The sequence below is a fragment of the Orycteropus afer genome, unplaced genomic scaffold, assembly GCF_000298275.1.
Source record: "Orycteropus afer afer isolate SDZICR_OR568_19922 unplaced genomic scaffold, OryAfe1.0 scaffold00002, whole genome shotgun sequence".
NCBI classification, from domain to species: domain Eukaryota; kingdom Metazoa; phylum Chordata; class Mammalia; order Tubulidentata; family Orycteropodidae; genus Orycteropus; species Orycteropus afer.
This window is the reverse complement of record NW_006921589.1, coordinates 26,986,992-27,012,782: the sequence shown is the minus strand read 5'-3', so window position 1 is coordinate 27,012,782 and position 25,791 is coordinate 26,986,992. Positions and strand designations below refer to the sequence as shown.

Sequence of the window (25,791 nt, the reverse complement as noted above, 5' to 3'; positions counted from 1 at the left end):
TCAGAACTCTAAGCACCTGAGAGAGAGTGGGCACCTCCCAGAACATTATATTGTGCCACGCCCAATAGAAATACTCCACTTGGATACCATTTACAATCAGCTCCTCAGTTGCTCATTCCACCACTGAGTTTACAATGACTTATGGGTAGAAAAGCCATACTAAGTAATTTACTACACTGCAGCTACTAACCAAAAGGTTGGCAGTTTGAACCCACCCAGAAACACTTCAAAAGAAAGGCCTGGTGATATGCTTCCAAAAGCCTTGAAAAAGTCACAGCCTTGACAACGCGTCGGAGCACAGTTCTGCTTTGAAGCACATGGGGTTGCCATGAGTCAGAATCAACCCAACAATGACTGGGTTGGTTTTTCTGTATTGTATTATCAGACTAGCCACATATAAAAATGTAAACCAAAACAACTCACAAATGAAAAAGATCTCAAATCACCAAATCAGGAGCAAACAGAGAAAGGATATTTTAAATAACTTAAAAAGTAACGTTGGAAACTCAAACAGTGGAAAATGAGTTTCTTTTTGGAGGTTCCTTTGACCATAGTTGGAGAGAAAGTTTTCTATGCTGGTGCCCAGTGCCTTTTCTGAAGCTGAAACTTCTGGGGTCATTCACAGATAGAGAAATCCTGGACTGCCTCTACCCCCTCCCCTCCCTGAACTGAGAAACTGAAATAACCTCCTGTGGTCAGACCAATTCAGCTTAGGATAAATCCATTCTTTTAAATATCTTTATGCATATAGCTTCTTCTTCTGCTTTCAGAATTATTTTACAGTTTACAGTCAAAAAACCTAGGGCGGGCATTTTCCATACCAGAGTCCTTTGGTACGAAATCATTCACTACACCAGAAACTCCTCACCTTCTATGGACAAGCAATGAGTGGACTTGAATGTTGACTGTGTTATTATTATTACTATTATTTTAAACTTTGATCCTTTTAACACAAGGCAGAAAGGGATATTGGATTAGGTAGATATCTTCTACAAGACTCACTTTTGTCTCAAGGATGGTCAGGCTTTTCTGCAATCTCTTCTTGGCATTTGATAAGCAGCTGCTTCTCTTCTGACACTCTGAAAATGCTCCAAACATGAGATAGTGCAAGTAGAAACAAATGCATGATTTTCATACACAGATTTGGTATTTTTCTGCATGAAACAGATAAAACCATTTTCTACCTCATTCACAATAAGCCAGAGGATATACCTATTTAGAGTCATATGTCAGAGATACACAGGTTTGTTTTGATTTGGCTTTACCTTAAGTACCTAAGGTTGAAAATTTCTTTCCAGCAGAATGCTTTAGAATCTCTTTCTCTGGGCTTTCTTTGGACTCACTGGAAAGATTGTGTCCACTGTGGAAATACCTGTCCCCCTCATGGATGGGAGAGACCAAAGAAAGATTCCACCATCAATCCCCCATTCCCATTGGGAAGGGGATATCCCTTGTCTTTGGAGAGTATGACAATAGAGCAAACTCTAGGATGGGTTGTCAGGATCCCTTTCCTAGCTCTCCAAGCAAGTTGTGAATAGAGGGTTAATTTCCTTCCAGCTTGTGTGAGGCTGCTCTAAGTGGCCCCCAGGAAGAAGGCTGCACAGCAACCATAAACTCTATAACCTTTTCAGAATTCCTCTTGGCCCCTTGAAGACCTGCCAGCTGGTTTGGCTTTGCAAAATTGCCTCACCCCAGGCCACTGAGGAGGCCCACAGGAGCTGGGGCCCAAAGGTAAACAAAGCTGGAGTAGAAGCTGCCCTGCTGCTCTCCCGGGCCCTGCTGCCCACTCAGCAGCCCTGGGCCTGCCCTGCCACCACCATGCCCCCAGTTAGATGGAATGCAGAGCCTCCAAGATGTGGCACTTAGCCTCAAAGGATCAATGAGAAGGTTTGCTCTGGCTCCTCATGTGTCCCTAGTCCCCACCCAGCCAGTGCACAGTGCTGGGTAGAAGGGTGGAGATGATGGATGGGTAGGGAGCCTATCTTGGAATTTTTTGTCTAGTACTAAAAAAAAGTTGCAATGTCCGTCTCTCCTGCTGATTTGCATGGCACCTTTTTCAAGGCAGACATTTGCTGCTTTCCAGAAAGTCTGTCATCAACAAAGAGACTAGCTGAGAGACCTGCCCCAGGAGGTGGGGATAAAGACATCGCCACAGGCTAGGATCAGCATATTGACATCACATAGTTACACAAGTATGGTCCCAGAGGACACTTTCTGCCAGTAAACACCTGGTTTATCAAGTTTTTTTTCCCCTTCATGCTTAGAGTATATATTATTCTCCTCATAAATACAGCGATCTTCTTTTCCCTTCTTTTCAAGTCAGAACGTAGTGAAATCCATTCTAATTGTACAGCATTTACATCCATCATATTAAAACGTGTCAGTTTTTGCTACGTGTGTATCAGTGGGTCAGTGTGTCTAGGTAGCGGTGCTCCCCATCATGGCTCTGTCTTGGCAAATGGTAGCTGGGTTCTAGCACCATGAGCGCCCTCTTAATATGACTCCACCTAGAGGCTTTAGGAGATACGGTGGCTGTAATCCTTTTATGAGCTCCTGCTGCTCTCCAGGCCTGCACCAGGATGTGAGTGTGTGTGTGCGGCATTTAATAAGGACGCCTCCAAGGGTCCCGAGAAAGCAGGCACCAGCGCTGAGGAGAGAAACAAGGCCATCCCCACCACAAAAGAACCCGAAGCCTTCCAAATGTCAATACACTGCTGCATTTTTCCAAACTTGCTGCTGGAGCGGCCTTTAACATCCAACCGCCCTGCTGTGATCCACTGGCTAAAAACGTTGATTGTTAATTGTCTGACCACTACAGAGCAGCTCGTTTTAATATAGTCATGACATGAATGGGACCCAAGCTCCCCTTTGCCCCTCCCCTGAGGCACCTTGGATCTTGGAGGGAAAAGGGGACACTTAGTTGGCTGTGGTACAACAGGGGCCAGTGTTGAGGTCAGCAATAAATAAGGGGTAACATTGTTTTCCCTGCTGGCAATCAGCAAGCCTTCCTTAAGGATTGAAATAACTTACATTTCTGGAGCAAGCAGCTGAGTAATTGAGAAAGAAGACTCTGTTCCTCTCTTCAACAGAATCTCTCTCTCTCTCTCTTTCTCTCTCAGACACACACACACACACTTCTCTCTACACCGCCCCCCAAATTCTTCAATTGCTGCTCTTACTCTAATATGTAGAGCAAGCCAGCTGTGTCTCCCTAATTTCTCTCCTGAAGAGGGCTGGACATGTGGATGTGAGTATGTTGCTCCAAGGGCCACTCCAATGGAAACAAAGACCTCGTAAGTAAGAAGAGTTGAGCCCAAACATTTTAATAACCCATGCAACAGAAGCAGCAAAGATGGTCATGTTCTTTTACTTTCCTAATGCTACAGTTCTCTTCCACACAGGCTCTGAAGATTGTTCAAAGAACTTCACAAGCCCCAATGGGACCATTGAATCTCCTGGGTTTCCCGAGAAGTACCCACATAACTTGGACTGCACCTTTACCATCCTGGCCAAACCCAAGATGGAGATCTTCCTGCAGTTTCTGACCTTTGACCTGGAGCATGACCCTTTGCAGGTGGGAGAGGGAGACTGCAAATATGATTGGCTGGACATCTGGGATGGCATTCCACATGGTGAGTGATGTCGCTGTCACAGAGACACTTCTCAGTAGTTTGTCCTTTGCCTGTTAATTGCTTTAGTAACAATAAAAAAGGAGAACAAAGACTTCAAAGCTCCTTAGGGTTCTTACACAACACATGATTACTTTCTCTTCTCCTTAGCCAAGGATGATTTGAGAAAAACTATAGAAAGGCAGTCTCCTTTCTTGGAGGTACTTCTTTAGAAAAGGATAGAAAACTGAATAGATACTTGGGTGAGGATGAGCAAACCTATAGATGACACTGTTTTCCACTGCAAATTGTCAGGATTTCCATAGAAAGTGACTCAATGACCAACCTGTTATGCCTTAACAGAAGGACTCTAGAGCCAGATTGACTGGATTTGAATTCTGGCTCTGCTATTTATCAGCTGGGCAACCTTGGGCAAGTTACTTAACCTATATTAGCTCTATAAGTTCATGGCTATGATCATCATTATTACTACTATAATTATTTTAATGATTAATGTAGCCAAGGCACCATCCAAAGCCGAGAGGATTTCTCATGTGGGGACCAACAAAGGTCTTGAGCATAGTCAATGTCAGTAAGGAAACCAATCTTTCACTTTTGTAGTCATTATAAGTATTTTCCAATATAAGGGAGACTTGATAGCTGAGCAGGAAGAGCAGCATTATTTCTTGGGGAAAGGATATGCTTTAGTCAGAAATCCTGAGTTTGAGTCCCAGCTCTGCTGTTTCTTAGCTGTGTGAACAAGGAAAAGTCATGTGACCTCTCCAAATCTCAATTCCTTGTTCTGTAAAACAGCTTTGTAACAATACCTTTCCTGTCCAACTTCTAGGCCTGTGAGAACAAAATGAGGCCATGCCAATGAAATTACTTTTTAATGGATAAGAAAAACATTAGACTTGTTCTTAATAAATAAAACATTTTTGTTGTTCTTTTTATATCGAAGTATGCAAAGTGATGCTCTATTGAATGTAATGCAATGATGGGAAGGAAGAATATACTGAATACAGAATTTGACAATTCCATTTTTGTGGTCTCTTTCTCCTGCATGTCTAGTTGGCCCCCTGATTGGCAAGTACTGTGGGACCAAGACACCATCTGAACTCCGCTCATCTACAGGGATCCTCTCACTGACCTTTCACACTGACATGGCAGTGGCCAAGGACGGCTTCTCTGCACGTTACTACCTGGTTCAGCAAGAACCTCTAGAGAGTAAGTTGGTCAGTTACGACCCTCTGTCCTGTTCTTGCATCAGGACTGTGAGGATATACAGACGCTGACCTCTGCTAAGAGGAGATAAGAACTCAACTGAATTGGCAGTGGGATCAAAGTCCAAGGAATGGAGGCCACATCCTCTTTCCAGGCAGAGATTAATGAGAAAAGAGCAACTGTTGAGTTGCTTGCTCATTTCTTTAAATAACAACAATAATAAAAAGTGTACAAAGAATTAGTTACTCCCATCTCAAACTTCAGTTTCCTCATCAATGAATAAAAGGGAAGAAAGTTAGGATGATCTACGTAGGGTCACCTCTTGTGAACCAGAAGGCTGGCAGTTCAAACCCACCAGCCACTCCTGGGAAGGAAGATGGGGCAATCTAGTTCTGTAGTGATACTGCCTCAGAAACCCAAGGAGGGGTCACTATGAGTCCGATCCAACTTGACAGCAGTGAATTTAAGACTCAGTGGCCATTGTCACAAAACTGAGAAATTTTAAATCAATCTCTTTCTCTCTCTCTCTTTTCCTCCCTCCCTCTCTTTCTCTGTCTCTCTCTCTCTATATATATATTTGTTGTTGTTGTTGTTGTTGTTGTTATGTGCCTCGGAAACCCAAGGAGGGGTCGCTATGAGTCGGGTCCGACTCGATGGCACATAACAACAACAACAACAGCAACAAACAGAGAGAGAGAGGAAAAGAGAGAGAGAGAAAGAGATTGATTTAAAATTGCTCAGTTTTGTGACAGTGGCCATTGAGTCTTAAACTCACTGCTGTCAAGTTGGCTCAGACTCATAGTGACCCCTCCTTGGGTTTCTGAGGCAGTATCACTATGGAAGTAGATTGCCCCATCTTCCTTCCAAGGAGTGGCTGGTGGGTTTGAACCGCCAGCCTTCTGGTTAGCAGTCAAGTGCCTTAGGCACTATGCTACCAGAGCTCCTATATATATATATGTGTGTATGTGTATAAAATCTCTCTGGTCCTGGAAAAGTTTCCCTAACTGTGCAACATTGAAAAATATAATTCTAATCCAGCTGTCATGAAATTTACAGTCTAGGCCCATCAGTCTGGGCCATGAGTTACATCTTCATAGGCTTCAGGTACGCTCTCCTTTCCATTTAGAAAATTTAAATGACAACTTTTAGGATTAAAGAAACACTTGAGAATGATTGAAGCTGAGGGAACGCGGCCTGGGTTGTGGACAGCTCACCTCATTTGTAACTGTACACAAAACAGCCTGGCCTGCAGGAACATGGCTGGGTTTTGTTCTGGGTGTTGCTTCTGTTTTTTTCATCAAAGTCCTTATGGAGATTGAGTCACAGAGAAGCAAGATGGCAAATTGCATCAGTTCTGCAAATGGCCCATGCAGTCACAGAGCTAAAGGATAGGTTTGATATCTGAAAAAGATTGCTGGCCCTTATCAGCCACGTGCATGCACAAATATTGATCAGTGTCCATGGAATCCATGGGAAGGACAGCAGTTTAACAGATGGCACAAGTCTAGAGTAAGTGACTTCTGGGTCTATTTGTCCAGACAAATGGTGCAGAGGACTATAGAGTGGCATGCAAGTGCTCGTAGAGTAGTCTCCCAAAGACAGGTATCTATGCTTTGTAATGTCTGTCTTTTGTGCCAGAACTCATGAGAGTGAAGGAAAGAAGCACACGTGCCTCCTGGGTGTTTAATAATAAAACAGGCTTCCCGCGATGTATCAGCCCACCCCGATTGCCACGGGTCTGTCTCTCATTTACCTGTCTTGCAGCAATGGTGCATCTGGCTTCTCTGAGCATCCGTAGCCTGCAGCACTAACAATACTTGTGCTCTAGATTGTATTTTTAATTTGTATTATGATTCTTATTTATCCACAGCCTGATTTCTTTTAGGTACAACTTAGTTTCTTTCAGACCCAGAGTGGTTGTCAACTCAATGACTTGATGTAGTTGTTTTTAAAGTGTGAGTGTATAATTAGGTCTTCATGATGAGGGAGTGCCTGCAAGGACATGTCCCTGGAAGGGAACAGCATTTTTTGGGTCCCTGGTGTTTGAGGGTGAGAGGCCTAATTCTACCCTTGACCATCTGCATTCCCAGACTTTCAGTGCAATGTCCCCCTGGGAATGGAGTCCGGCCGGATTGCTAATGAACAGATCAGTGCATCATCTACCTACTCTGACGGGAGGTGGACCCCTCAACAAAGCCGGCTTCATGGTGATGATAATGGCTGGACCCCCAACTTAGATTCCAACAAGGAGTATCTCCAGGTAATTATTCAGATACCAGAAGGTGTGCAGAGTGTGTGTATTGATGGGGCAGGGGAATGGTTTCTGAGCTTGAGTGAAAGAAGGGCACAAAGAGAAATGACTGTCATATATAAGAACTCCATTCATTCACTGAGAAAACAAATGTGTGCCAGATACAAGTATACTATGCTAAATGCTAGGATAACGTGATGAGTAAAACACCCTCCTGCTTTTGTGGAGAATATCACACCTTGGAGAAGTTATTTGGCAGGAGACAGGCGATACTTTCTGTCTTGTCCCTATGGATAGCCCAAGAACAGTCTATAAACAGTTCCAGATCTTCCTTCCTCATTCATGGCATAGGGTGGCGTCAGCAATGGGCTGGGTGGGGAAGCATTTTCTTCAGGGTATGCTTGTTGGAGTGCAAGCTGAGCATGGCAGCTCCTCCTGCTCTTTGCTGTTTAAGGAGAACCTTACCAGGCAGGTCTTTTGCACTTAGCTATCAGAATGACACATGGAAAATGTCACTACCAGGAATGAAAGTCAAGTCGCCAAGATGCTTTGCATCATCTTTTCAGACTGGTGTTTGCTTTCCTTCTGAATAAGACTTACATTTTGGGTTGGGTAGTCTCCCCTTGGGTAATCTCCCCTTGCACACTACAGACTGGTCCAGTTCTCATCCCCTGGGAAGAAGTAAACAGGGAAAGAGCAAGCTGCTACTTCCACACTAGACCTACTACTGCTTTTATGACACACGACAGACAGCCTAGTGACCCCACTGACAAGCCTGTCCTCACTCTGATGTGACATAGTGACCTCTGCTCTAAGATGGACTTCACAGGGCAGACAACAGGAAAGGGAAAAAGACCGCTTATAAACTTCTGGAGGTCACAGAGTTTCTAACAGCACAACTCTAAGGCTATCTGTCTCTGCCTCTCCAAAATCCTTCTCATCCTGCAAAGTTTCCAGAAAGTTCTCCTGCGTAATCAGCAGTACAGAGCTCTTTGGGGCATTCCATTGATTATATTTCTTAGTTTTGAACCTTACTCATGCACTTCGCTTACTACTCTCTACCTGTTTCTCACGCACATATATGGCATTACTTACTTCTTTTGAATGCTTAATAATGCTGAACACATAGTAAAGATCCAATAAGTGTTTGCTGGATTGAATGTTACCAGTGTTCTCTGGGTAAATTTTGGTCAAACAGAGATTGCCATTAAGAAGCACTGTGGCCAGCGAAGGAATGACATCCAGCAATTTCCAAATGGGTTTGGCATTTGTGGAGGGGGATGTGCTTTAAAATGTTGGCCATTCTCTTCATAGAGCAAAAGGTCAGGAGTTGGTGCATAAGCCTAATTGCTTGGACAGACTCTGCATGCCCTCTGACCCCTTAGTGACCTGAACAACTAAAAATACAATGGGATAAGGGGCTGAAGGGAGGAGGGGAAGACATGAACTGTGGCTTATGCAACTCGAGCATCATAAGTGAATTGGATTGAATTGGACTGGATTAGAGTGGAGTGGATTGGATTGGATTGGATCGTTCCTTTAAAACAACATCTGCTTTCACAATGCAAGCAGGTCATTGTTTAGTTAGAGGAGATCATAGTTCTACATGGTCAATGATTACTCTCAGATAAACTTAATACTGTCCATTCAGATTTGCAAGAAAGAATCAAATTACATATCCAAGGTGTCCAACTGAGCATCCAATAAGTTGAGTTTAAGTGTCCAGTAGGATCACAAAGTGATGCTAATTACAAATACATAGGATGACATCAAGGAGCTCTGGTAGCATAGTGCCTAAAGCACTTGATTGCTAACCAGAAGGCTGGCGGTTCAAACCCATCAGCCACTCCTCAGAAGGAAGGTTGGGCAATCTACTTCCATAGTGATAGTGCCTCAAAAACCCAAGGAGGGGTCACTATGAGTCGGAGACGACTCAACGGCACATAACAACAGCAACAACAGGTCTGCATCACAGACACAGATTGTGTGCTCAGTATTAGAGTTGTGCCCTTTGAAGAAAAAGCAAGATGCTTCCCCCCGCTGGAAGTGATGATCCCCTTACTCACTCACCTCTCCCCGCCAGGTGGACCTGCGATTTCTAACCGTGCTCACGGCCATTGCAACACAGGGAGCAATATCCAGGGAAACCCAAAATGGGTACTATGTCAAATCCTACAAGCTGGAAGTCAGCACGAACGGTGAGGACTGGATGATGTACCGGCATGGCAAAAACCACAAGGTGAATCCATTTCCCCGTCTCAAATGCATGCTGAACAGTGCACGAGGGTGGGCCAGAAGGAGCTTCAACTCAGCTCCATACGAGGAGGAGGCCTTGTCGAGTGTGGCTCAAATAATTGGTGGAGGCAGTGGACATGGTTGCCCTCCAAATATTCGTTCCTACGTTAAAATGATTGGAAAACACCATTTCTCCAACAGCCTGGCTGCTTATGCGTCTTGTGCAGCAGTGAGAGAGTTTGCAGTGTGTTCTCTGACTGCAAATGAAGGAGAAAATGCTTTCCCAGCCTGTGTCTCCCCACACAGGGTTCATTGAGCATTGATGGCCTGAGTCCCTTCTTCATGCTGGGCAAACAATCACAACACCACATGAAGCTGCAGTTCAGGAGTTACCGAGGTCTTGAAATAAAAGGGCACAAATCCTAAGAGGGAATCACAATGTCCCCGAGAAGAAAGAGGGCAATAAATAATGAGGAGAAATTCAGTGTGTCAGGGAGCTGGGATCTGAACTGGCAATCATGCTTGGCAACAAGGCACTGAATGCTCCCGGCTGGTGCCTTCAGTGGCTGCGGTTCCCAGAGGTGTGGTCCGTGTGGGTGATGTGGGGTTTTTGTTGTACATATGGATGAATGTCTGGCACTCAGCTTTCTGAAGACACATGGCATTCTGGCAGTGAGCAGGCCTGCAGCTGGGGTTGGCAGCGTGCTGCTGGTTATACAATACCCTCAGACCATGGGTCAGGGGGCTGATTGGAAACAGCAGGGGGTCTCACCTGGGCAGGGATGCTGTCATGGGAGCATGCACCATGGTGGCCCTGAAGACTGGGTTCATCATGCACTGACTCTTAGGTTTGTGAGAAGAATGTGATGTCATGTGGATTCCCAGATACTGCTCATCCTTCTGGGGAAGGAAGTAGAGGTGGAGGGAGAGGATGAATGTCTTTACCACCAAAGTTCCATCAGGACCCTGGTCTGCCATGATGTGAATTATCAAAAAGGAAGCACGTGGCCAGGCCTAGAGGTGCCCCAGCTCCTTCCCAAAGGGAGTCCTTGGCTCCTGCCACTGACCCAAAGCCCCTTGTTCTTGGAACAACTAGAGACTTTGGGCCCCCAAAATCCTGCACTATACCACTGGCACTATTTCACTCAAGGAAGCTTGCCATTTTTGAGTAATTTATTATTATTATTATTATTATTATTATAAAGTTGCTTTGGTAACATGGCCCTATTCATCTGAAAATCATGACTTCTAGATATTACCAGGTTTAAAAAAAAAAGTACCCCCATTCCACAGATAAAGAAAACAAAGTGCTCAGCCCCTAGGAGACTTCCCCACCTTGAGGTGTTGGGCAAGTCTGGCTTCTCACTGGCTTGATTTCAGGAGGAATTGCCAAGCACCAGTGGGGGTGGACTCGTCAAGAGGGTGCTGACAAGAGCGTGGGCTGAGTCCTCATCCCTCCTTAGTCCTTTGCCACTCATACCTTCTCCCCACCTACCCTTTTCAATAAGAAACTAATAGAACCCTGAAGCTCTGCTCAAGCAGATGAGGGCCAGCAACTGGGTTTTGTGGGTCCTGGAGGAGAAGAAGAACGTCCACCTGACTGTCTCCCCATCCAGGCTCAATGACTAAGCAGACTGGCTAGAGGGATACTATAGCATAAGCTCATTTTAAAAGCATGCAGATGGACTGGGATGCTATTTAAAACACCATTTGTAGGAAATCTGCTTTTGGAAATACCTTAGCACTGCACATTTTGATAGAATGCTGTCCTCCCTGGCTTTATCCCTGGGATTCATTCTGCCCTCTGACCCCTTCTCAGGAGGATTTTCCTGAGAATTGAATTTAGCTTTATGGTCTTCTTTAGAATCTTTCTTCTCAATGTTTTCATATTGGATACATTCTTTTTTTCTCTCTCTCTTTTTCCTACTCTTCCCACTGTTGGCTAAATTTCTTTCCCCAGCAGCCAAGGGGTAACCTGGATTTTTTTAGGAACTCAATCCTGTCCAAATAAAGGAAGCTAGGGCAGAAAAAAAGCCCCCAATCTCCCATTCACCCTCCAGGTACCTAAAGGAGACAGGAAAGTGGAAAGTCTGCCAATTAGGCTCCAGTCCTCGCCACTCCCTCACCCACTGTGGGTGTGGCTGGCAGTCGGGGAGACCTCCCCAGTCCCCCCTCACAAGATGATCCCTCCTCTCCCTTCCTTAGCAGATCTGCCCGATGTCTGTATTTAATGTGCAGATTCCACACTGTTCATAGTGCCTCAGCGCTGCGCTCTGCACTGTTTGGGTTGAAATAGTTGAATGAACTGTGCCAAATAGATTTGTCAAGTCTGCCGCAGTTTGATTTGATGCCATGAGGGGGCGGCCGGGTGAGGAGGGGTGCAGACAGTGAAGGGAGAGATTTTCTCCACACTGGGTGCCACGACTGAGGTTCTTTATAGCTGCTGCATGGTGGGCGCTGTGCCAAGCTAGCTGGTGCTAAGTGGTGGACCTGAAAGCAAAATTCAGACAGCAGGACCTAAAAGCCAAGCAAACCAGGGGTGGAGGCAGCGGCCCGTTTTGTTCTGTGGCGCAGAGGGAAATGCCTTCCCGATGGACAGGGTTTGAAGAAGGGAATGGTTGGGTCAGAAATGTGGGAACTTAATTTCAATTCCCTGGTCACTGTCAACACTGATACAGTGTGCCAAAGACCAGGGAATTGGGGAAATCCGAGGAAAACAAGATTAATGAGTGCTGAAGGTAGTGGTGGTGGTGGCTGTGCTATTTCTTTGCAAAACACTCTTTATAATTTGGACTCGGCTGGGCTGAGGCCTGTGGGGGAATGACTTTCTTGCTGCCATTAGTTGAGAAAGACTGAGGAACTCTCTCCCAGTCTCCCCAGCCAGTAAGCCAGCCTCTTCTTAGTCTCTTTCCATCCAACAAGTAATTGTTAGTTGCCTGTGAGAAAGGCAATTATATAATTTCTGGGGTATTAAAGCATTCTTCTGGCAAAATGCAGCCCCGTCATGCAGGCCACATGTACAGCACATCCCCAATCCATATCCAGTTCCACATGCCATGCTATAGAACCTATGATTTTCATATAAGGAGGGCCCTCCTTATCCATATTTATGGCATAACCACAAGGCAGAGAGCTTGTGCGCCTGATGGATCCCATTTCCAGCCCATGTGCTCCCTTAGATTATACAAATTGCTTCACATACATTTCTTCAGAAACCACAAGCAGAAACTACTGCTTTTGGTTTTACCAGCTGTACTAATAACACCCCCAAACACAGACATAATGTAAATACAATAGTTGGTTCATGTGTGTGTATATATAATTTCAGACATAATTATGTATACAGATACTAAGAGGGGTACGTGGAGAAAGATGGGAAGAGCTCAAAGCCACAGGGCTTGTTGAGGTCCTGCCCACCTCTGAAATGCTGATGCCATGAGTCTGCACTGGAGAGGCAGCTGTGCCGGAGAGATGGGACCATGTCTGATGTCTGGGCAGGGGGATGAGGCCCCCAGAGAGAACACTGCCCTTATATGTCTAAGTAACAGCCCTAGTTTTCAGGTTTCCTTTATTTAGTAAACATGACCATTGTCCTTGTTAGTATAACTCTGATTACCTTGCTCCTAGTCACAGCATTGCTGGGCTACTCAGATGTATTTAGAAGGAATTTGGGATAAAAGAGAGTCTGTGGGGTGCTAACTGTATCCTGATGGCCAGATTGAGGATGGGAGGTTGAGGACAGGATGAGGTAAGGCCTGGATCCAAGAGTTCTCAGAATTACCCCATAATGAGTGACAGAAATGCACTAAGCTCAACATATTAATGTAATGATGGCCTCCGAGGGGCTCACAGAGCCCTCAGGCACCGACTGACTTGCTTCAAAATTTAACAGCGCTTCCCAGACTATGGAATAGAAGCTCTCAGAGACTAAGTAATTTGCCCAAGGGACATAGGGGACCAGGGGAATCTCCTTGTAAGACGCCTGGTCGCCAGACTTTGATTTCCAAGCTGGTACTCTCAGCAATCAGACGTAGGCCTTCCTTGTCATTTTGCATCCAGAGGGACAGTGACTTCCCAGATGTTCAGTCTAAGAGCCACAGATTTTCCATTTTCATTGAGAGCCTCTGCTACCATGGAGCTCTAATGCCAGCCATGCTTGGACAGCGGGCCCTACAGTGCTGGGCTTCTCACTTTGGAGTCTGGGCCTCATCACAGAATCATGAAAACAGAGAGTTGGAAGAAGTTGTTCTTTGTTTGACTTGGCCACTTCTTTTCCAAACAAATAAACAAACACTCCACTTCAAAAGTTCTCTGTCCTGTATTTGTTTTCTAAATTAAAGCAAATCATTTTTAAATGCATTGGAGAGTTGAAAACCCTCTGTGAAATTATCGGACTTGGGAGTTAAAAGAGTGGTGTCAGAAAACCAGACCTGGAGATCACTCAACTAATATTTAGAGTGTCAGGACTTCTATTTTCAGCTCCTCTTAGCTGATGCACCATATAACCTTGTAAGTTTCTCTTAGCAACTCCCTGCCTCAGTGTTTCTGTCCACCCAAATGGGGTGGTGCTTCAGCTACTATTGGCAAAGCACTTGAGATCTGGGGATGTAAGGCTCTCCACAGATACAATTAATGTATTAGCCCCACAAAGCTCTTCTTGAGCAGAAACAAGTTATCAATTTAAAAAGTAACAAGGCCCCATGGGATATTTATCAGCCTCTTAAAATCATAGGTCTGGAGCACACTGTGGTAAGTCATCCTGGCCTTACTGCTTCATCTGATGAGGCCTGCTCCTAATGTGTTAGCCTCAGATGTGTTAGCCATCCTAGACTCTCTCTTCCATTAGGGAAGAAATTGTTCTTTTAGTTAATTACTTGAGTTTTCAAAAGAAATGTTTTTTTTTTCACCTCTTGGTGAGTGACTGGCTTCCACCGTTTGTTGTATATAAGATCAGGACAAAGACTCAAACCATAAGATATTAATGGTCATCGGCCTTCAGAAGTCATGGATATGACTGCATCATCTAGTCATGGTGATGTGTGCTCTAAAGAGGGCCAATGCCATTTACAAGTTCAAGTCCCCCAAGTTTATCTGCCCCCTCAATTATGACTGGGAAGAATTCAGTGCTCTAGATAATTAAGTTTGTCCCTTATTCATTTGGCATGGGATGAGCTCAGACCTTTACCCTCTCCACTTAAGAAGCTTAAGGGAAAATTTCATTATACGTAAGCTTGGAACCTTTTCCCTATCAGGCTCCTGTGGCTGGCTTCACCCAACTCCCATGGGTGCTGAACTGTCTCCAGTGCTGAGTCCAGCCTTCCCGGTGCTCACAGCTTTGATGCAAAATTTCTTGTGCTTCCCAGGCCAGTCCTCTGTGTGCAAAGGCCAGTTGGCAATGAACAAATAGGAAGGAGACAAGGAAGGGAGTCGTGATATGCTTGGTCTGGGGAAGCACTCTCCTTGCCTCAACCCCAGTGTCTCCAGATGAGTGTTTGGAGTTAGAGCCTCACCTGCAGTTTGCAGTGCTCTTTGCTGTTACCATATCCCTGCTCTGTGGTTTGCTGAGAGTCCATCTGGACAGGAACCCAGGTGGCAGTCACACTTGGGAACTTCACACCCTGTGCACTTGCATCCCACCTGGGAGTTAAAGGCACCTCCTAAAGAAATGTGGGCATGCCTGTTGCAGGAAGTTTTCAGGTGTGGAGGACCCTCTTCCTGACAGTGGAAAGGGCGTTGACCCTCTTTAGAGCATGTATAACCATGATTAGACAATGCAATCATATCCACTTCTACAGGGGGTGGAGGGGGCACATCAGCCATTCCCTGCCAGCCCCATCCTTTCTGTAAGCTGCTCTCTTCCCCTGCCACATCTCTTCCTTCAGCCCCAAATCCCTGAGCTGTCCTCCTCTCCTCCCTGATGCTTTCCTGTCTCGAATCCTGAAACCCTAATCCTGTTAGTATGCTGTGTTCCAGGGCTCAGCGTCTCCATGGGGGTAACATAATCCTGCAGTAAATCTAGTGGGCCCCACAAGGCACACACAGATGGGGACACATATATCCCACCCACCTCCACCCCCACCCAGGAGGATCCTGGCCAGCCTCCCCTGCCCAACACCCCTGACACACTTCTGCTCCTCTCTCTGTCCGGAAAACTGCTTGATGACAAAAACAGCCCTAAAATCTAAAGTCATAGAGGAGAAAAGAGGAGGTCATCAGGGTCAAAACTGAGCATTTTGTTGGGAGTGAGCTTTCTTTCCCCTACTCCCCCCTTACATATACATGTGTGTGTATATATGTAGATGGGTGTGTAGATGTGTGTGTATTTCTATATGTATGCATATATATCATGCAGATATATACATGCACACAGACACATCCCTTCGGACTCTACATCTGGCCTAACTCCCACATCCACTAGAATGAAAGCAGCTTTTAATTTTTTTTTTTTTTTAAATGATCTTTAAGAAGGAGTTTTAAGAGAGAAATGTCAGGATCATAATCTGCAAACAGGAAAAACAATGCCCATTACCTTAACATTATTCTCCCCTAGTGCAGCACTCCCCACCTTGCCTATTTGGTGCAACAAATTAATTAAATAGGATGACATTAATAGATTAACAATTTATTTTTACGGGTAGATCCAGTGGCTGGTTTTGGAGAAAACACAATGGCAGGGGGGCCGTGAGGGAGGAGGGCCTGCATTCCACAATCAGGAGAACTCGGCACAATTGTTACTCAGATACATTTTTAAAATGTGCTACTGGTTTCCCCAGTTTCTGCCTTCCGTTCCTGCCACCTCTGCTTTCTGCCTGCTTTGTTCTCCTCCTCCTTGAGTATCTGTGCCAAGTAGATGGGAAAGGAGAACTTTGGATGCGATGAAACATTTATTAGTGGAGAGAAATATTTATTAATAAAAAAAGAGAAGAACATCTCACGCACAATTTCTACCTCAGGGCTCCCGCACTGTGTTGTCTTTGAAAAATTTCCTGCTTTCTTTGCAGTCCCTGGAGCTGGCCGCGTTCAGATATTTACAGCAAAATAGAAATAAACTGTAGGTCACACCATAGGTAATGAAGAGACAGGCGTGTGCAGACAGAATACTGAAGCTCTACTCAAATCGGAGGCAGTGCATATAATGAGAGCCTGCATCTGTCTAGCAAAGGGTCTGCCTCATTTAGGAGGGTTAAGCAGCCAGGTAATACTGTGAGCTTATACTGCCTTTCTCCTTAGAGGAGCTCAGGACTGACAGAAACCCTCTCATTGGCCCCCTGAGGCAGAGATGATGACATATAGCGTCTATATTGTCCTAAGCACCTGAATGTTGATAGCAAAGATTACTGCTGTAGAGGAGAGGGATCTAGGCAGACAGAGAATGCTCCTGCCTAGAGGAGGCCTAGTGGCATCATGGTTAAACATTTGGCTGCTCACTGAAAGGTCAGTGGTTCAAACCCACCAGCGACTCTCTGGGAGAAAAGACCTGAATCTGGCAACCTGCAGTTCTAAAGATGACAGCTTAGGAAACCCTATGGGGCATTTCTGCCCAGTCCTATAAGGTCACTGAAGGGCCACTATGAGTCAGAAGTGACTGGACCTCATATAACAACAACAAAGAAATCAGACAAGTACGCAGACCCCAAAACACAGAGCAGAAGTCATTGTGTGGTCTTTAAAGAGCACATAAGGAGGGGTTAACAAAAGACAGGTGGCTGTGAGTGGAAATGGAGTGAGAAACAGAGAAAAGATGACCTTGAAAACCATCTATGGTGATTTCCAGCTAGAGGCTTTTATTAGATTATCTATATTATTTTCTTTTCTCTTATATTGTATTATAGAGTCCATTCCTTATAGACTCACAGACATGGTCAAACATGTTGATTTTCTTTTCCTGGGGGGTGTGGATAATAACCAAACTGGGAGATTGGATAGCAGCCAATTTAATTGGCAGGTGCCCCCTGTCCCTCAAGAGGTGTAAATCAGAAAATCCAAGAAATGCTGGTTTTCAGAGTCTGTCTTAACTGACAACAAACCAGAAGGCTCAAGAATCAATTGGAAATGTTGGATTATGTTCAGAATTCAGCAAGGCACCAAATGAATTATCCAAACCACTGTGTGGCCTGAATCATTTTTTAAACTCTTTTTTACAGAGATGCACTTAAAGATATCTTTGTGTTGAACACAGCTTCTTTTTTTAAAATCATAAATGTATATATATATATATATATATATTCCCCCCCCCCGCCTTCAAGAATTACAACAGAGCCAACACTATCCCCACCTTCTAAGAAAGCTAGGGTCACCTTAAACGTGCACTTGGTTTTCCTTTGGGTGGCAAAGCAAACCATTTTAGGACTTTCCTTTTAAAATTAATAAAAATGTATATCCTCTATGACATCCAGTTTTCAAAGCAGATGTTAAAGTTTGATCATTATGTTTGATACATGTCTATCTGGGTATAACATACACTGACAACCCACTGTTCTTTCTCACCATTGACATCTTTCTGCAAAGTTATGGAGTAAAAGTTTTCTGGTGTCAAGGTTGGGCTTTGGAGCCAATGGCTTTCAGAACTTGAACTCTGCCAGGGGTCCAAAGGCTCATTCGTTATTTGTGGCTTAGCTTTCACTGTAACGTCTGTCCTGGGTCTGTGCAGGCGTTGGAGCCAGCAGAGAGGGCGGGTAAACTTTAGTGTCTATCTGCAAGCCTGTTATCGACTTTATTTTCTGAAGGAGAAACCAAGGTATCTAAGGTTTATTGATTTGCCTATAGTGATTCAGTGAGTCAGCAGGGAATAAGGAATAAAACCAATTTCCTGGCATCACTTCCCATGCACACAGCCCTTTACCTTGTGATGCCTAGACTGGAAGCCAAGAATCCATCTCAGGGAATTTGATCAGAAAACATATGAAGGGTGATTCTGAAACCACAGAAGCATTGAGAAAGTCATAAAGATGTATAATATATGATAGCATTTACCAACTATAAATAGGGAAATGCAGAGAGAAAAATAGAGACCTTGGGTCAGGAGAAATAAATCCACTGGGTCAGGAGAAATAGAAACTGCTTAATATTTCATTAAAAATGGATTTTCATAAATTGTACTTTGATATATTTGGGCGAAAGACAATATGTAAGGACCAAGGTGGTGTTATTCATTACTCTTTGTTATTAATAATTTGAACTGTTACTGGACCGACATATCAACCAGGTGTATCCATCCTCTGAGTGGAGCACTCACTGAGTGTTGTGGGCACTATTTGAAGTATATATTTGTAAAAATCCACAGCACTTGTCCATAAAAGCACTTAGCCTATAAGGGACAATGTGTAACTCTAATGACCCTGTTACAAAGTGGACACTCTTGAGGTAGTTTGAACTGCAAACTAGATCTGAAAGCCCTTGTGAAGAGAGCTTTAGAATCTGGGGGGTGGAAAGGACCTTAGAAATCAACTCTGCAACCCCTTCATTTAGCAGAGTTGTAAATTGGGGACCGGGGGAGGTAGAAATATTTGCCCACACTTAGAAGCTAATCAGCGGAAGCTGTCTCCTGGCTCCTTGTTCATTGGTAGTTTTGTGTTTTGTTTTTCTGCCCCCTCCCACCAAGTGTGCCCCACCCATAGTAAGAGGTGTTTCATAGGTTTAATAGAGTAAGATTGTGTTCCTTCAGCCAAGGGCCCAGAGAACAAAGGGCAGATTCGAACACGAGGTCAAGAGCAAAGCAGAAACGAGGAAGGAACTAGTCTGAGAAACATGAAGAATAATTTGAAGCTAAGTTGTAAAGGGCCTCCAGTTGGTTCCAGGTGTGGGAGTCTACAGGCAAGGTGGAACGGTAGACTCAACTTCAATTTGGGCAGCAGGTAGTCTGTGTAGGCTGATGATCCTTGTGCGGGTCTCCCTTTCTGCCTGGTACCTCTGCAGGCTGAGGCCAAGAAGAGTCACCCAAAGCCTGTGTCCACAAGGACTCCAACACCTCCCCAGGCACGTACACACAAGCATGTGCACCCACATGCCCACATGCAAACACACTCACGCACACACCAGCATTCCCCAAGGTAGTTCAAGGAAGCAATCATTTCCTTACTGAAGGGGAAAAGAAAAGAGTTCTTGGTGTTGTCTGCCAAGGCTGAGAAATGAAGGGGTCAGATAAGATAAAACTGGATATTAAAAACACATCAAACGTGCTGTGTTTCTAAACGGTACCAGCGTGGTGTGTGTGCTGTGGATTAGCAGCTGTGGTAAAGTTCAAATCCTCTCAAAAGTTCCATTATGTATTCAAGTGGCAAATAAAGTCCCCCTACCCCATATGAATGAGTTTCTTAGTACCTCATGACAGAGGCCACACACAGTCACAATCACCTTCCCCAGACAGGAGCAGCCCAGGGATGGCCCCTGCTGCTCACAGCACCCACCCTAAGTAAGCAAAGGGCTACATTTGTTTCTTCCCTGCCAAAAGAAAGCAAAACAAAAACAAATGGAAAACCTCTGCCTTGTGTTGAATTCTGGGAGAACTGATTCATCTTTTGTCCTTGGATTCAGTTCTTCCTTCCCTTTCCTCAGAGCTGTAGAGCCTCTTGGCAGCCCCGGGGAGGCCCAGGGATGGGGATGGTGAGGCCAGAGCTTTCCTGGGCCCTGCTTCCTCCTCTCTGATCATCTTTCTCTGTGATTAAGAATTCACAAAGAGCTGAGCGCTCCTCCCCTTAGGCCCTCCCCCAGCCTCCACTGACTCTTTCTTTCTGTATCCCTGAGCCCTGTTGCTGTTGTTAGTTGCCACGATTCCGATTCCTGGCAGGCCCATGTGTGCAGGATTTTCAGGAGCAGATTGCCAGGCCTGTCTTCTGAGGCACCTCTGGTTGGGTTAGATCTGCCAACCTTTTGGCTAATATTTGAGCACTTAACCATTTGTGCCACACATGGGCTTCATTCCTTGGGCCCCACTTCCTTCCTAATTGCCTTACCTCCTTGCCCCTCCTTGTCCTCAATCACAATGCAGAAGACAGCAAATAGAACCTGAGAGAGAAATGTACTCAACCGGTTCTCCCCTGTCCTCCTCCCTGTGGTCAGCAAGGCAGCAGAGAAGGAAACCAACAGCTTAGGACCAGGACAAGAGGGCTCTCCAGGAAAGGAGAGGGGGCAGCAAGCTGGGTGAGCTGGGTAGAAGACCCCAGATTCAGGGGGCTTAGTTAGCATCACGAACAAGGGGTTTAAACTGAATATGGTGGGCTAGTGAACACCTGTTGCCTTCTCTCCTCTCCTCTATTTGTCTTGAGCAAGCTGCGTCCCCTCATTTGACAGTAAAAGGTCAAATCATTAAATGTGGTCTGTCATTAAATGGCCCTAACTTTTAACCTTAGGGAACTATGGAGAGTTCAAGGTTGCCAAATGGTGGAGTGCCTCGTTGCAGTCCGTGGAGAAGAAAGGACTATGTTGTTAATTTGGCTCTAAGCATCTTATCCTGCTCTTTGCTATTACCCAAAGCCATTCTAAGGTGGGATTATAAATTGAGACTGGGAAGATATCACCAGACAGCAACTGAGAGTTGCTTGCAGTTCATGCTCGGAGACTTTAGGAGCTCCATGAGTCCTAAAAAAAAAAAAAAACCTCACTGCCATTGAGTTGATTCTGACTCATAGTGACCCCCTTTGGGTTTCTGAGGCAGTAGATTTCCCAATCTATGGAAGCAGATTTCCCAATCTTCCTTCCATGGAGTGGCTGGTGGGTTTGAACCACCAGTCTTCTGGTTAGCAGTCAAATGCCTTAGGCACTACCCCACCAGAGCTCCTAGCCATCAGTAAAAACACTGTAAATTTATTAAAAGAGATGAGGGTCAACCTCAGCAACTGCAAGCTCAAAGCCTACAAATATGGCAAGGGCTTTGGATCCACACAGACATCTTTGAGTCTCAGTTTTCCCATCAATAAAATGGAGATAATAATACCTTTCAGGGTGCTGTAGAGATAATTTTGTCTGCACAGTGTCTGGCTCAAAGGTATTCAAATATGCCAGTTTCCTTATTCCTCTTGTCCTGGCCCTGTCAGTGCCCCAAACACCAAGCATGTTCTGGGTATCATAAAGTGAGGTATTGACTTTGCCTACCCAGGGGCTGTTGGTTGTTGCAGTGAGCTTTGAGTAATGTGGTTGTTGTAGGTATGACAGGTATGGTTTAGAAGTGTTGATTGGTTAGTTGGTTGATTTTCCCTCCATCTTTATCCAGAGTACCAAGAGCATCCCACATCTACTTAATCCACACATACTTACTTTTAATGGACAGCACAAAAAAGCATAAGTTCCATATGGTGGTTATTGATTCGAGCCATCTGGTAAGCTGGGACTTGTTCCTACCATGTTGGGTCAGGAGCTACTTCGAAAAGCCCTTCATCCCATAAGAGATGTATTGGTCAGATGGGGACAGGGATGGATTTCATTACTGGGTGGGGACTAAAGCTAGAGGAAGCCAGAGCAGGACTCCAAGGGCCGGTCTGCAACCCTGACTCTACAACAAAGACCAGAGGGAACCGTGAAAGTGTTGATTGACACAGGGGCACTGGGGGCAGATTGTGCCCCTCACCCAGTCACAGAATAGAGAGGCCTTTAAGTAACTAGCAGAAACAATTATGAAGCACTTTACAATTATAAAATTTCCTGCAAATATTCCTTTCTGACTACAACATAAGGAAGAGGGTGTGTCAAGTTCAAACTACTGAGTAAGGATGGCTACCCCTCAAGGATGAACATTTCCTCTCTGTTTTTAAAGGATAATTTATTCTCTCTCTTTTTTTCATCTTCACTTCTGAAGTGTTTTTCTTTTCGAGCCTCCTTCCTCTGCTTGCTCTCAGCCCAAAGGCAACATTTTCCTTCCCTCCAAAAGTTTGTGTGAAAACCATTTATTGTTTCCAAGTTAGAACAGTGTGAGAAATTATTTTTTTTTTCCCATGGTATTTCAAAGAAAGCCCACAACAACAAACTCACTGATTATTTTTAAACTTGAGGGAAATACAATTCAATAGAACTTTCCTACCCACTTCAGACAGAGAAGACAGCTCTGGTGATGAAACTACGAACAGGGATTTCAGTAAGGTGGATTCTCATCTCATGTTATAGGTATTCCAAGCCAACAATGATGCCACCGAGGTGGTTCTGAACAAGCTCCACACGCCGCTGCTGACAAGGTTCATTAGGATCCGGCCTCAGACCTGGCACTCGGGTGTTGCCCTCCGGTTGGAGCTCTTCGGCTGCCGTGTCACAGGTGAGGTGGGGGCTCTAATGAGTTGAGTTGCTAATTGGGTCCCAAGCTCTGCTCCCTGTTTCAAGCCATTTGCAATCAGCATAACTGAAAATCGAGCTTTTCAGAAGGATTGGCCCAATTAATCAAGTCCTACCAGAGTTTGTTTTTTCATTCATTCATTATGCATGCTGGTGTGTATAGATGGACAATGTATGTATTAAGCCATTACTGTTTCTACAAGGTAACATTTGTTGTTGTTAAATGTCATCCAGTCAGCTCTGACTCATGTTGTTGTTAGGTTCCATCAAGTCATCTCCGACTCATAGCGACACAGTGTACAGCAGAACGAAACACTGCCCAATCCTGTGCCAACTTCACAATCACTACTATACCTGAGCCCATCACTGCAGCCACTGTGTCAATCCATCTTATTGAAGGCCTTCCCCTTTTTCGTTGACCCACCACTTTACCAAGCATGACGTCCTTCTCCAGAGAATGGTCTCTTCTGACAACATGATCAAAGTTGGTGAGACGAAGTCTGGCCTTTCTTGCTTCTAAGGAGCATTCTGGCTGCACTTCTTCCAGGACAGATTTGTTAGTTCTTTTGGCAGTACTTTCAGCATTCTTCTCTAACACCACAAAAGCAGCAACTCTTCTTGGGTGTTCCTTATTCATTGTCCAGCTCTCACACACATATGAGGTGATTGAAAATACCATGACGCATCTTAATCCTCAAGGAGACATCTTTGCTCTTCAGCAGTTGAAAGAGGTCTTTTGCAACAGATTTGCCCAATACAATTCGTCTTTTGATGTCTTGACTGCTGCTTCCATTGGTGTTGATTGTAGAACCAAGGAATATGAAGTCTTTGACAACTTCAATCTTTTCTCCTTCCATCATGATACTGCTTATTGGTCCAGTTGTGAAGATTTTTGTTTTCATTATATTGAGGTGTAATCCATACTGCAAACTGCACTCTTTAATTTTCATCAGTAAGTTCACATTCTTCTTCATATAGTTCAGCTTCTTGGATTATTTGCTCAGCATACAGATTGAATAAGTATGGTGAAAGAATACAACCTTGACACACTCCCTTCCTAATTTTAAACCATGCAGTGTCCCCTTGTTCTGTTTGAATGACAGCCTCCTGGTCTATGTGCAGGTTCCTCATGAGTACAGTTAAGTGTTCTGGAATTTTCATTCTTCTCAATGTTATCCAGAATTTGTTATGATCCACACAATCAAATGTTTTTGTATAGTCAATAAAACACAAGTAAACATCTTTCTGGTATTTTTTGCTTTGAGACAAAATCCGTCTGACATTAGCTATGATATCTCTCACACTACATCCCCTTCTGAATCTGGAAGTTCTCTGTCAATAAACTGCTGCAACCATTTTTTAATTATCTTCAGTAAGATTTTACTTGCATGTGATATTAATGATATTGTTCGATAATTTCCACATTCTGTAGGATCACCTTTCTTTGGAATGGGTACAGATATGGATCTCTTCCAGTCAGTTGGCCAGGTAGCTGTCTTCCAAATCTCTTGGCATAGATGAGTTAGTGCCTCCAGTGAGAGCATCCATTCGTTGAAACATCTCAATGGGTATCCATCAATTCTTGGAGCCTTTTTTTTTGGCCAATTCCTTCAGTGCAGCTTCAACTTCTTCATTCAATACCATTGGTTCTTAATCATATCCCACCTCCTGAAATGGATAATCATCTATCATTTCTTTTTGGTATAATGACTCTGTGTATTCCATCCATCTTCTTTTGATGTTTCCTGCATCATTCAACATATGGCCCATGGAATCTTTCAATATTGCAATTCAAGCATTGAATTTTTTCTTCAGTCCTTCAGCTTGAGAAATGCAGGATGTGTTCTTCCCTTCTGGTTTTCCAACTCAGATCTTTGCACATTTCATTATAATAATTGACTTTGTCTTCTCAGGCTGCTCTTTGAAATCTTCTGTTCAGCTCTTTTATCCTGTCGATTCTTCCATCCGCGTTAGCTACTCTCCATTCAAGGGCAAGTTTCAGAGTCTCTTCTGACATCCATTTTGGTCTGTTGTTCATTTCCTGTCTTTTTAATGACCTTTTGCTTTCTTCATGGATGATATTCTTGATGTCATCCCACAGTTCCTCTGGTTTTCAGTCAGTGATGTTCAATACATCAAATTTATTCTTTAGATGGTCTCTAAATTCAACAGGAGTATAATCAAGGTCATATTTTGGCTCTTGTGGACTTGGTTTAATTGTCTTCAGCTTCAATGTGAACTTGCATATGAGCAATTGATGGCCTATTTCACAGCCAGCTCCTGGCCTTGTTTTGGCTGAAGATATTGGGCTTCTTCATCACCTCTTGCCACCGATGTAGTCAATCTGATCCCTGTGTACTCCATCTGGTGAAGTCCACGTGTATAGCCACCTTTTGTGTTGTTGAAAAAGATATTTGCAGTGAATCACTCATTGGTCTTACAAAATTCTATCATGTGATCTCCAGCAACATTTTTACCACCAAGTCCATATTTTCCAACTACCGGTGATTCTTCTTTGTTTCCAACTTTTGTATTCCAATCATCAGTGATAATTAACACATCTTGATTGTATGTTAGGTCAATTTCAGACTGCAGAAATTGGTAAAAGTCTTCAATTTCTTCATCTTTGGCATTGGTGCTTGGTGCATAAATTTGAACAATAGCAGTATATTAACTGGTCTTCCTTGTAGGCATATGGATATTATCCTATCACTGACAATGTTGTACTTCAGGACAGATCTTGAAACAGTCTTTGTGATGATGAATGCCACACCATTCCTCTTCAATTTATCATTCCCAGCATAGTAGATCATATGCTTGTCTGATGGAGAATGGCCAAAACCAGTCCATTTCACCTCATTAATGCCTAGGATATTGATCTTTATTTGTTCCATTTCATTTTTTGACAACTTCCAGTTTTCCTAGATTCATACTTTGTTCCTTCGATGTTCCGATTATTAATGGATGTTTGCAGCTGTTTCTTCTTATCTTGAGATGTACCACATCAGCAAATGGGGATCCTCAGAGCTTCACTCTATGCATATCATTAAGGTCAGCTCTCCTCTGAGGCGGGAGGTCTTCTCCAGCATACTTTGAGTACCTTCAGACTTGAAGGGCTCAGCTTCTGGGAGTACATTGCACAGTGTTTCACTGCTATTCATAAGGTCTTCACTGGCCAATTCTTTGAGAAGTGGATGGCCTCCTCCTTCTTCCCAG

The 25,791-nt window shown here is 44.2% G+C and overlaps 1 protein-coding gene across 1 annotated transcript in view; it reads left to right on the top strand.

Moving 5' to 3' along the window:
- The window catches only part of NRP2 (neuropilin 2), a 132,634-nt gene that overhangs the window by 47,362 nt on the left and 59,481 nt on the right, over positions 1-25,791 (top strand). Inside the window, exons 4-8 of the mRNA XM_007934867.2 lie at positions 3,402-3,632; positions 4,680-4,835; positions 6,923-7,092; positions 9,167-9,322; positions 22,414-22,558. Coding sequence (XP_007933058.1) covers positions 3,402-3,632; positions 4,680-4,835; positions 6,923-7,092; positions 9,167-9,322; positions 22,414-22,558 — 858 coding nt within the window. The remainder of the gene's footprint in view (positions 1-3,401; positions 3,633-4,679; positions 4,836-6,922; positions 7,093-9,166; positions 9,323-22,413; positions 22,559-25,791) is intronic.